At 38.0% G+C, this 13662-nt stretch overlaps 1 protein-coding gene across 1 annotated transcript in view; it reads right to left on the reverse strand.

The window, feature by feature from the left end:
* EGF (epidermal growth factor) overlaps positions 1-13662 on the reverse strand; it is a 97277-nt gene that overhangs the window by 44344 nt on the left and 39271 nt on the right. The window contains exons 6-8 of the mRNA XM_013053985.2: positions 12898-13023; positions 11680-11802; positions 589-711 (exon numbers count right to left, since the gene is read on the reverse strand). Coding sequence (XP_012909439.2) covers positions 589-711; positions 11680-11802; positions 12898-13023 — 372 coding nt within the window. The remainder of the gene's footprint in view (positions 1-588; positions 712-11679; positions 11803-12897; positions 13024-13662) is intronic.

The raw sequence follows: 13662 nt of genomic DNA on the forward strand, positions 1-13662 counted from the left end.
AGTCTGACAACTGGTTCAACTCTTGCTAGTGAGTAATATATTTTCTTCTCACATATATTTTTGGACTTGTGAGTTTTTTTGCTTTCTTTGTTTTTAAAAAAAAGCCACATATAGCTCTTATGCTAATTCTAAGTTACATCTGGCCTGCTATATGCTTAAGTCTCTATGAAGATGAAGTAGAGAGTTATTTGTTAGTTGCAAGGAATAGGCTAAAAACTCTGCACCCATCATCTTGTTCGATGTTGGCCACAAATCCAGGAAGCAGGGCTGACTAACTTCTACAGATGAAAAAAATCAGACTAAGGAAGGGCAAGTAACTAGTCCAAAATAACACTGCTGCCAACAGGTAGTACTACCTCAGAGCTGTCTGATTTCAAAGCCCAAAGCCCTGGCAACTACTACACCTTGCTGTCTAAAACAGAAAATATGTCAACAAAAACCTGATATAAATGTATATGTTACTCTGTTGTACAAATATCTTTTAATGTGTAATGTTGGAAAGTCTCTTCTCCTTTATAAATAAGATCAATCTTTAGGTGTCACTCAGAAAACTAATGTTTGCAAACAAACAAAAGTCAATAAACTTACCACTACATGTTTTTCCATCTGTCTCAAGCACTGAGCCTTCAGGACAGAAACATACGGGACCATCTGATGTCAGAACACAGTCATAGCTACACTTGGACGTATTGTTTGGACAGGAAATTAATTCTAATTAATGAAGCATAAGGTCAAGATTAGTGTTAAGTCAGGTTTGTGAAAATTTAGCAAAATCAACTGCTAACAAAAATGCTATGCTAAAAACAGTACGTTAAATCAAGGATCAGATATTTATGAAATGCTATGGTAAGAGAGATATAAAAATAAAGAAGGATCTCAAATCTAAAAAAAAAATTAAAGAAAGACCTTATTTTGGAAAGTGCTTCTAGCTTCCTCTATTTTCTTTTATATCAAATATTTTCAAAGTTACTAGTCATCAAAGTATTTTTTTGAAAGATTTTAGTTATTTATTTGACAGAGAGAAAGCACAAGTAGGCAGAGAGGCAGGCAGAGAGAGAAGAGGAAGCAGGCTCCCCGCCGAGCAGAGATCCCGATGCAAGGCTTGTTCCCAGGACCCTGAAATCATGACCTGAGCCAAAGGCAGAGGCTTTAACCCACTGAGGCACCAGGTGCCCCAGTCATCAAAATATTTTAAATGGAACTTAGTTAAATGGTTTGCAAGTTCATCTGGAAAACTAATTGTATATGTAAAAAAAAAAAAAAAAAATGAAGAACATTGTAAGAGTGTGGTTAGGTGTAGGAAGAGAAGGAGAGGCTCTTAACAAACATCAAAATGTATCATAAAGGAGCATTAACTAAATGAGTGCAGGATTAGACAGAGAGGATAACGGAACCAGATAGAAAACTCAATTTAGAAAAGACTCAAGTATGTATAAGAATGTAGTATGTGATAGTATGTGTAGTATGTATAAGAATGTAGTATGTGTAGTATGTGATAGTTTTTTTTTAAAAGATTTATTTATTTATTTATTTATTTGAGAGAGAGTGAGCACACACGCATGAGTTGCAGGAGTGGGAGGGGAACAGAATCTTCAGGTGGACTCCCCGCTGAGCACAGAGCCTCATGCAATCCCAGGACCCACGAGACCATGACCTGAGCCAAAACCAGGAGTCCAGGTGCTTAACAGATTGAGCCACCTAGGGGCCTCTGTGGAAATGTTATTTTAAATCATGGAGCATGTGAAAGATCATCTGATATGGCACAGAAATAACCGAGAAATGATTTGAGGCAAAAGCTAAATCTCTACCTTATACCATACATCAAAATAAATTCCAAGTAAATCAAAGATTAAAATATAAAGTATGTGTACCATAGAGGTCTTAGAAGCCTTGACAATCAAGTGAGATTATGCATGTCATGCGTGGCACGCAGTGGATTCCGTAACAGATTAACATCATGCACTTATGTATATTTGCCAACAGGTAAATCACACGGTATGAGAAGAAGGGCAAATTCCACAGACAAGCACAAATGTAGTGGGTGATTTCCAAAAAACTCACTACCATTATCTATTTTTAAGAGCCTCAAATCCCATAAGCACATTGACACTCAGACTGACATATTCACTATCATCTCTGGAACAGGACTGGACAATATACATGGTTTTAAACTTTAATTTCTACTTAGCTATGGTAGTAGATTCAATAAGAAATCCACAGGAAGGACCTGAGTATGTGATCCTAAATTGAAAATGGGTGTGTCCGTATACATTCATAGCATGTTTTTTTTTTTTTTAAGATTTTATTTTTTTGATAGAGAGCCCAAGTAGGGGGAGCAGCAAGCAGAGGAAGAGGGAGAAGTAGGCTCCCTGCTGAGCAGGGAGCCCAATGTGGGTCTTGATCCCAGAATCCTAGGATCATGACCTGAGCTAAAGGCAGCCACTTAACTGACTGAGCCACCCATGTGTCCCCATATTTCTCTTTTTAAAAAGCGTATTCCTAACTCTGATGCCCCAAAACGATAGACACAATGACTAACTTAATAGCAGGTTATGTTCTCTAAATATAATTTTCTCATTAAAAAGGAGCACTTCTCTTTAAGAAATTTCAAATGCCACGTCTAGAACAGAGAATATACAGGATAAGTCTGGAAAGTATGTCCTATGAGATAACAAGGCAACTTTTGAAGACTACTGGGGTCTTTGAAGAGGCTCCCACTGGCCAATTTGCTCATCGGTAAGGACAACAACTGTAATAGGTTGAACCATATTAAAAATGTTAAACACCCATGACTTCCTAATAATTTTTAAAAAACACTCACCATTCATCTTTGGAAAATATTAAGGAATCATATCATTTACTTATATAAATAAAGGAAGAAAAAAAATTCAACATTTATCCTGACTTTAATGTAAGAATTCTATCTTGAGGTAACAAAAAAGTTAATGAGAGAAAGTGCTCTTTATGAAGCATAACTAAGACTAAATAATACAACTAGATCTCACCATTTGAAACCTTTGGTGAAGTCACGGACCTATGTATTATTGTTAATGGCCACCACAACCATTCATTGAAAGACCACTGGACTCTGGTCACTCCTAACCATCTTAGTGTCTTCTCTTGTTTGAAAACTGTCCTGTACCTAAGGCAGGAAGATGGTGTCCTCATAGAACAAGTAAAAGTTGCTGGAATAAATCAACTCTAGGCTCCAACCCATTATGAAGAGTGGAAAGTGCATACTGTAGTACAAGAAAACACTGAAAATTATTAGACAAGGCAAACAAAACTGGTCATCCTCACCAACAACTGTTGCCCAGGTGATTTTGATATCTTCAGATTTATGCCCAAATAGCTTTCATGGAAGGCATCAGAATAAGAAGATACGAAGTTCACCTCATCCTATGGATACACCTAGATAACACCCATATCAGGGTAAATAACCCAGAAAACCACCCGAAGACTGTGGGAGACCACCTCTCCACAGCTAGTTGTAGAGACATGGCTGGGAACAAACTGACATCCCTTGGGAGGGAGTGGCACTCCAAGCATGAAGAATGGGGAAGAGCAGACCCCATCGCAGCCACTCCAGGCACAGGGGGACCCACCCTGGGAAGATGAAGCCCCATAACATTTAGCTATGAAAACTAGAGAGGCTTGGCTCAACACCAGGACCTTTGGATACCAGTAGGCTCAGCTCTGGGAGAGCTGGAAGGCAAGGGGAAACTGAATCCCTACCTTTAAAGAGAGAACATGACAAAGAGCCTCAGGGAGATACAGCATAGAAGCAGCAGTGAGAAAAAAAAAAAAACCTGGAGTATACAAGAAGGGGATTTATTTACTAATCTCAGAATGTGTTCACAGGAGGGGCAAGGATCTTCGGGTGATTTCTCCAAGAATAAAAGAGCTGGCTAGTGCTATTTCTCTCCCCTACCCTCTGGCCCAGATACACAGACACCTGTGCAAGCCAGTAGTGCCAACACTCTCCACCTAGCTCTCAACAACATACCTTGCCCATACCCTCTCCTGTGGACGCCTACTGCATACAACCTGCCCTAGGCAAGCATTCCAAGTGGCGCCACAGAATTGGCTTTATGCAAGCAGTCCAGTCAGGGGTCAGCCCCACTCCAAAGTGACTCCTGTCCTGAGGAGAGGGGAAGATAACCACACACACCAGTTTGACTGCAACTCCAGCTGCAGGCTGGGGACTGACATTAAGTCTGAATGCAAGCCCCAGCCACCACTGAAAGCTGCTCGGGAGACAACACAGGGAGAGTACCCTGCAGTGTGGTGCAGCCACAGCTCTGGCAAACATCTGTTGTGACCCAACTCAATCATAAAGTGGCCCCAGACTGGCCCATTAATAACACAGGGGTCAAGGATGTACACAGTCATGATTATATTTATTCTGTACTAGAAATCCTAGCCACAGCAATTAGACAGCAAATTGGTAGGGAAGATGAAGAACTCTCACCACTTGTAGATGACATGATACTATATAGGGAAAACCCCAAAGACTCCATCAAAAAACTATTCAAACTGATAAATGAATTCAGTAAAGTCACAGGACACAAAATCAATGTACAGAAATGTCCTGCATTCCTACATACTAATAATGAAGCTACAGAAAGTGAAATTAAGAAAAACAAATCACATTCACAATTGCACCAAAACCAGTAAAATATCTAGTAATAAATTTAACCAAAGAGGTGAGAAACCTGTACTCTAAAAACCCGAATTTTATATCAGGGTAAATAACCCAGAAAACAACCTGAAGACTGTGGGAGACAACCTTTCACAGCTAGTTGTAGAGACATGACTGGGAACAAACTGACATGGCAAGACATCCCTTGGGAGGGAGTGCCACTCCAAGCATATAAAACACGGATAAAAACAAATTCAAGATGACAAAAGGAACTAGACATTCCATGCTCATGGATTGGAAGAATGACTATTGTTAAATGATTATACTATCCAAAACAATCTACAGATTTAATGTAACCCCTATCAAAATACCAATAGCATTTTTCACAGAAGGAAACTAAAACAAATAATCCTGACATTTGTATGGAACACTGAATAGCCAGTTTTTGTTTGAAAACAAAAAACAAAACTGGAGATCACAATCCCAGATTTCAAGATTCACTAAAATACTGTAGTGATCAAAATAGTGTGGTGCTGGCATACATATAGACACATAGATCAATAGAACAGAATAGAGAACCCAGAAATAAACCCACAACTATATGGCCAACAATCTTTAACAAAGGAGTCAGGAATATGCAATGGGAAAAAAGACAGTCTTTTCAACAAATGGTGTTGGGACACCATGGTGTTGGAGAGCTATATGTAAAAGAATGAAATTGGACCACTCTCTTTCACTATCTACAAAAATAAACTCAAATGGACTAAAGACCTAAACATGAGACCTGAAGCCATAAAAATTCTTAAAGAGAGCACAGGCAGTAATTTTTCTGACATTGGCCACAGTGACATTTTTTATAGATATGTCTCCTAAAGCAAGGAAAACAAAAGCAAAAATAAGCTCCCAATACTAAAGAAAAAGTTTCTGCACAGCAAAGGAAACAATCAACAAAACAAAAGAATGACTGAATGGGAAATATATTTGTAAGTGACATATCTAATAATGGGGTAGTATCTAAAATATATAAAGAACTGATACAACTCAATACCCAAAAACCAAATAATCCAGTTTAAAAACAGGTACAAGACATAAGCAGATAATTCTCCAAAGAAGACACACAGATGGCCAACAGACACATGAAAAGATGCTGAACAACACTCATCATCAGGGAAATACAAATAAAAACAATGAGATATCACCTCACACCTGTCAGAATAGCACTAAGGGATATTTGCTCAAAAAATACAAAAACACTAATTTAAAGGGATACATGTACCCCTATGTTTATTGCAGCATTAGTTACAATGGCCAAATTATGGAAGCAGCCTAGGTACCCATCAATAGGTAAATGGATAAAGAACTGTGTGGGTGTGTGGGGGTGTGTGGGGGTGTGTGTGTGTCTGTAATGGAATATTACTCAGCTATAAAAAAGAATGAAATCTTGCCATTTGCAATGACATGGTTAAAGCTAGAAAGAACAATGCTAAGCAAAATAGGTCAGAGAAAGATGAACACCATTTGATTTCACTCTTATGTAGAATATAAGAAACAAAACAATTGAACAAAGGAAAAAAGAGAGAGAGAAAGACAAACCAAGAAACAGACTATTAACTACAGAGAACAAACTGATGGTTACCAGAGGGGAGTTGGGTGGAGAGATGGGTCAAATAGGTGATAGGGATTAAAGAGTACACTTATCATGACCAACAACAACAATAAAAGAACAACATAGAAACAAAATCCTTTCCATAATAGGTGAAGAGGTGAAAAGAGCCATTGCTGATAATTGAACTAAAGGTAAACAAGGCTCAGTTACAACAGGGCACACCCGACATACATAGAAGACACCCCTAAAGTGCCAGTTTCTGGTGAACAAGGGACACTGCACTGCAGAGGACTATAGGACCTCCTCTTCATAAGGCCACTACTTTCAGGAGCAGGAGACACAGATGACTTTCCTAACACAGAGAAATAGAAATGGGGCATCTGTGTGTCGCAGTTGATTGAGCATCCAGCTCTTAGTTTTGGCTCAGGTCATGATCTCAGGGTCGTGTGATCAAGTTCCACATGGAGTTCTACACTCAGCATGCAGTCTGCTTCAATGTTTTCTCCCTCTGTCCTTCCCACTCATGCTCTCTCCCTTTCCAAAATAAATAAATAAAAAGCTTAATTTTTTTTAAAAAGGAAAAAAAAGAAATAGGTATAGAGAACTAGACAAAGTGAGGAGATGGAGGAATATATCTCAACTGAAAAAAAAAAGGACAAAATCACAGCAAGAGAAATAAACAAAAATAGAGATAAGCAATATATCTAATAAACCATTAAATGTAATAGTCATAAAGATACTCAATGGACTCAAGAAAAGAGTGGATTATCTCAGTGAGATCCTCAACAAAGATAAAGAAAATATAAAAAAGAATCAATCAAAGATCAAGAACTCAATAACTGAAATAATAATATACTAGAGGGAATAAATAGTAGACTAGAGGAAGTAAAAATAAAAATGGATCAGTGAGCTGGAGGACAAGGTAATTAATGGAAAGCAGTAAACCTGTAAAGGAGAAAGAAAAAAGAATAATAAAAAATGAGAACAGGTTAAGGGAACTCAGTGATACCATCACATTTACATTATGGGAATCTCAGAAGGAGAAGAGAGAGAAAGGGGGCAAAAAATTTATTTGAAGAAATAATTGCTATAAACTTCCCAAATCTGGGGAAGTAAACAGATATCCATATTCAAGAGATAGAGAAGGCCCTAGCAACATCAACCCAAGGAAGTCCAAATAAAAACCAGTAATAATTAAAATAGCAAAAAGTACTGATAGAGAATTTTTAAAGGAACAAGAGAAAAAAAAAAACAGTTACATACAAGGGAAACCCCATAAAGCTAACAGCTGATTTTTTTTAGCAGAAACTTTGCAGGACAGAAGAAAGTTGCATAATATATTCAAACTGCTGAAAGACTATAAAAAGAGACAAACAAGGACTCTACATAACCATTAAGGGAACAATCCAACAAAAAGATTAATAATTGTAAATATTTATGCACCCAACAAATACATAAAGCAGCTAATAACTAACATAAGGGAAGTACTCAATTGTAATACAATAATAGTGGGGAATTTTAACAACCCATTTATGTCAATGGCTAGATCATCCAAACAGAAAATCAATAAGAAGCAGTGGCATTGTTAACACATCAGATTGCATGGATCTGACAGATATGTGCAGAAGGTTCCATCCTAAAACAGCAGAATACAATTCCTTTCAAGTGTACATGGATGATTCTCAGAAGAGACCACATGTTAGAACACAAAACAAGTCTCAACAAGTTCAAAAAGTCTGAAGTCTTACCATACATCTTTTCTGACCACAACACTATGAAACTAGAAATCAACCACAAGAAAAAATCAGGAAAAAACACAAATACATAAAGGTTAAATAATACGGTATTAAACCATGGGTGGGCAAATCAAGAAATCAAAAAGGAAATAAAAATACATAGAAACAAATGAAAAGGAAAAAACGCAGTTCAAAATCTTTGGGATTCAAGAAAAGCTGTTTTAAAAGGGAACTTTTTGATTAGCCTCTAGTCATCCTCATAAAAGAGAAAGAGAGGGAGAGGACTCAAACTCAGAAATGAAAAGAGGAGAAATAAAAACCAACACCACAGAAATAAAGGAGTTATAAGAGAACATTATGAAAAATTATGTCAAAAAATTGGTGAAAATTGGGAAAATTTGACAGTTATATGTAAGAGAATGAAACTGGACCACTCTCTTTTACCAAACACAAATATAACTCAAAATGGATTAAAGATCTAAACATGAGACCTAAAACCATAAAAACACTGGAAAAGAGAACAGGCAGTAATTTCTTTTACATAGAAAATTTTTTCAAGATACCTCACCTAAGGCATCTGAACCAAAAGCAAAAACGGTTTGTAACTACTGGACTACATTAAAAATAATAATAATAATAACCTTTTGCATAACAAAGGAAATAATTAACAAAACAAAAAAATCTACTGAACAAAAGAAGAGATTTATAAATGACATATCTGTTAAGGGGTTAGTATCTCAAACATAAATAGAACTGGTACAACTCAATGCCCAAAAACCAAATAATTCAATTTAAAAATCGACAGAAGACCTGAACGGGTAGTTTTCCAAAGAAGACCTACAGATGGCCAACAGAAACGTGAAAAGATGTTCAACATCACTCATCACCAGAGAAATGCAAATCAAAACCACAAGGAAGTATCACCTTACACCTGTCAGAACGGCTAAAACCAAAAACATAAGAAACAACAAGTTCTGGCTTTAAGGACCTATTTAGCCAGAGCAACTCCATCTTGGGTAAATAGCCATTTTGTTGTTTGTGCAGTAAACTTAAATTGACTCTCCCCCTCAAGAGAAACTTACTTAGAAACAAGTCTGGGAAACCAGTGAAATGTAGTCGGCTAGTTCCTGATAACAGAGCCCAGAATACAAGGACGAGTCAGACCAGATGGAGACATCTAATCAGTATGAAGTACTGTTTTTAGCAGTGAGAAGGTCTTGCTCAAACCTAAATGACTCCATCTTGGGAAGGATGACAATCTTATTATTCACACTGAATATGTTAACTGACTAAGCCTTCCCAAAAAGTAACGGTTTGTAACAGTTTATAACGGTTTGTAACGGTTCCTGGTATGGGGTAATCTTAAATAACAAGTCACCAGACCAGATGGAACTAGCCAATCAGCAAGAGACACACAAACCCAGTAGGTTGAGATACCAAGATATGGGTTGCAGTTTCACCCAATAAAAGGTAATCTGTAAGATTGGGAGGGGTCGCTCTCTTCAGAGACAGCCCTGATGGTCAGTCTAACTTCTAATGCTTAGCATGGAATAGAGCTTTGCATAACTTTCACCTTGTCTCAGTTTCATTCCCCTGACCAATCAGTCTAACTTCTAATACTTATCATAAAATAAAGCTTTAAATAACTTTCACTTTGTCTCAGTCTCGTTTCGTTTAATAACGGACCTAACATGGCAAGACTGTAGAGAAAAAGGAGCCCTTGTGCACTGCCGGTATGGATGAAAACTGGTGCAGCCACTGTGGAAAACAGTATGGAGGTTCCTCAAAAAATTAAAAATAGAATTAGGATATGGTCCAGTAATTCCACTAGTGGGTATTTACCCAAAGAATACAAAACACTAGTTCAAAAAGATATATGCACCCCTATGTTTATTGCAATATTATTTGCAACAGCCAAATTATGGAAGCAACTCAAGTGTCCACCAACAAATGAATGGATAAAGAAGTGGTGTACATACTTGATAGAATATTACTCAGCCATACAAAAGAATGAAATCTTGCCATTTGCAACAACATGAAGGGTTCTAGATGGTATAAGGCTAAGTGAAATAAGTCACTCAGAGAAAGACAAATATCATATGACTTCATCGTATGTAATATTTAGGAAACAAAAGAAATGAAAAAAGAAAAAGAGAAACCAAGAAGCAGACTCTTAACTATAGTGAACAAACTGATGGTTACCAGAGGGGAAATTGGTGGAAGCACAGGGCAAACAGGTGAAGGGGATTAAGAGGACGCTTATCTTGATGAACACTGAGTAATGCAGAGAATTGTTGAATCACTATATTGTACAGAAACTAATATAAAACTGTATGTTAATTATACCAGAAATTTTTTAAAAGAATAAAAATAAAACAAAATACATATTTTTTAAAGAGAAAGAAATATGTCCAGAACAGACTGGTGAAAAGTAAATCATGTAAAATTTTTCTTTATTAAAACTGGTGAGGGACGCCTGGGTGGCTCAGTTGGTTAAGCAGCTGCCTTCCGCTCAGGTCATGATCCCGGCATCCTCGGATCGAGTCCCACATCGGGCTCCTTGCTCGGCAGGGAGCCTGCTTCTCCCTCTGCCTCTGCCTGCCATTCTGTCTGCCTGTGCTCACTCTCTTCCCCCCTCTCTCTCTGATAAATAAATAAAATCTTAAAAAAAAAAAAAAACTGGTGAGGGGTGCCTGGGTGGCTCAGTTGGTTAAGTGCCTGCTTTTGGCTCAGGTCATGTTCTCAGAGTTCTAGGATTGAGCCCCACATCAGGCTCCCTGCTCACCAGGGACCCTGCTTTTTCCTCTCCCTCTACCCATGCTCATGCTCTATCTCTCTCTCTCAAATAAATAAATACAATCTTAAAAAAAAAAAATTGGCCAGAACTTGTTGAAAAAAGAGAAAAAAAAGACTATTAAGGAACTTTATAATGGATGACAGAAAGAGAAATGACCAGATACCATGTGTCTTCTGATGGAAGTATAAACACACCTAGGAAGCAATCCTGCCAAAAATGTCAAAGCTGAATCTGCTCAAGCATTGTATCTAACCACAAGTTTGCAGAAAGACAGGGACATCACAGAAGTGTGATCAGGAAAATCCAAAATGTGAGAAACCACAGGAAAAAAAACAGTTTCTTCAACAGATACTTTCAAGGAGAAAAAAAAACAGAGGTGAGGGAATCTGTAGAACAAAAGAGAAGTATTAAGCTAATATAACACATAGCTCTTGTCTGGATGGTTATTCAAACAAACCAACTGTTTAAAAAAACTTTTTAAAGTAAGTTGAGCACTGTCTAGACATTTGGTGTTATTAGGGAATTATTGCTCATTTTTTCAGGTGTGACAATGGTATTGTGACAGGATAATAGATGATAGCAGGGAATTAGAGCGAATGTTTCAGATATAATAATGTATCATGATTGTGTTTTTACATGCTTATCTTTCAGAGATATACAAGAAAATATGGATAAATAAACAAGAAATGTATATAGAGAGAGATTTATATACCTATTTCCCCAACCTTAGGGGTTTTGATTTAAAAGGTCTTCGGTCATGTCATTCATGTACATAATAAAACATCAAAGTAATTCTGATATATACTGCTGATCAAGGCTATGGCTATCTGTAACCCAGATCATAGCCACCTGAGAAACATCACTGAAAATGAAAGAAAATAGTGCAATAAATACTTACGATGACACTGTTTCCCATCAGGAAGCAGAATAAATCCTACAGGGCATGTGCAGTAATAAGATCCCGGAACGTTTTCACACCCAAGAGTACAGCCATGATTCCAAAAGGCACATTCATTGACATCTATGCAATGACAACAATAAAACATAGATGGTTATTTTCTTAAATAAATTGTAATATTGCTAATAAGTCAGCACAAAGTAGAATATCACACACTTAGAAGTGCTGTAACTGACCATGTTTTTGCTACCCTCACAAAGAATGAAAGAAGTCAGTTCGACTGTCATGAAAGCCATTTTTACTGTCTCAGTTTATACATTCATATAAACCTGTATTTTCATACCAGAATTGCCTTCAGGAAAAAGTAACACAATTTCCCATGAAAAGATGTAGGCTTTGAAGGCGGGGACTCTTGAAAGTTCGAGATGGGGATATGACATCCCCTGATCTGCTCTTCAGCCTTCTCAGAGCTGACAGGAGCCCTTCCCTGAATGTAGAACATTCCCCAGCAGCTTCACTGTGGTTGAAACCCAGCTTTCAGGCTGCTATGCTATGGCTCTCTCCCACTGGTCCCAGGTGAGCAGGATATGGTAACTTACACCTCAGTGTCAGGTTTACCTGACATCACACCCCAACTAACTCTACTGAATGTGTGCTATAGCCATTGAAAGATTTTCATTAGTAACTCACTGGACTGACCTACCAGGACAAAGAATACAGTATTTCTCCCCGGTTCACTGAAATGGGCCTGAATTCTCAAAATAGATAAACAGTCTTGGTTACATAGCTTCTCAAGATTCCTACCAGACTTTTATGAGATGTGGTGTGGGAATCACTTTTACTCTTTGAGGATATAATGATAGCTGTGGAACTGTACTCCCTTTAAAAATTTGAAAATGCTAACATTTTGCCACTGTGAAACCCTCATAGGTCTCTGGAGTCCACTCAGAGAATCCCTGCCTCATATCAAGCTCTGAGTAGCTTCTAAGAGTACTGGATCTAGGAACACAACACATAGAGATGATCTGAAAGTTATTATGAAGGTTTTCACAAAAGAAGAAAAAGAAAATTATTTTTCTGGGGCAAAAGAGGAAGAAAGTTCAAGTTGGTTCTACTTCAAGGCTCTGGAGGACCCACTGAAGACCAGCTACTGGCTCAGGTGGGCTGTCATTGCTTTGGGTAGCTAACCCTCACCCCACCCCACCCCCCGTACGTTACCTTCACAGTACTTTCCATCTGGACTTAAAGTATATCCCTCCGCACACGTGCACGAATAGGATTTAGAGCCTTGACCACACATGCTGCCTCTGCAGCTACCTTTCCTCCATTTGCAGAGTTTCTGATCTAAAAGAGAAGATGGTTTATTTGGAGTGGAGATGTATTGTAACAGGGAAACTGCTTGATCCCTTTGTGGTTCTTGGAAGTCTAAAACCTCCCGTGACAAGAGTAGGGGTGCTGTCTTTCCCGGAGTGGCTCTGCTCTGGAGCCAAGCAGTATGAGCCTGGATTCTGAAGCATTCAGAGAGGCAGCCCACTTCTCTAATTTATTATTCCTACCAAAGCGCTCAGGATTGGACATCCTAATTAGCTGGCGATTTCATTCCTTGAGCTATAAACACTAAATGCAACTTAGTGTTTCATTCTGCTTTACTTTTTTTTTTAAGTTTTTTTTGAGAGAGAGAGCAGTGGGGAGGGGTAGAGGGAGAGAGAGTCTTAAGCACACTCTGGGCTGAACATGACCCTGATGCCCAGCTGGTTCTCAGCACCCTGAGATCATGACCTGAGCTTACCACCCAAGCCGAAACCAAAAGTCAGGCAATTAAACTATACCACCCAGGTGCCCCCTCTGCTTACTTATTTTATATACATTTATCTTTATACAAATACAATTCTTTACATTTCTCAGTGCTCATCAAGAGAACTGTATTCTTAATCCCCTTTATTTCATTCATTCTGGTTTATTTTTATTAAAAAAATGAAAAAG

Source organism: Mustela putorius, unplaced genomic scaffold (assembly GCF_011764305.1).
Source record: "Mustela putorius furo isolate JIRA1106 unplaced genomic scaffold, ASM1176430v1.1 tig00000868_pilon_pilon_pilon, whole genome shotgun sequence".
NCBI classification, from domain to species: domain Eukaryota; kingdom Metazoa; phylum Chordata; class Mammalia; order Carnivora; family Mustelidae; genus Mustela; species Mustela putorius.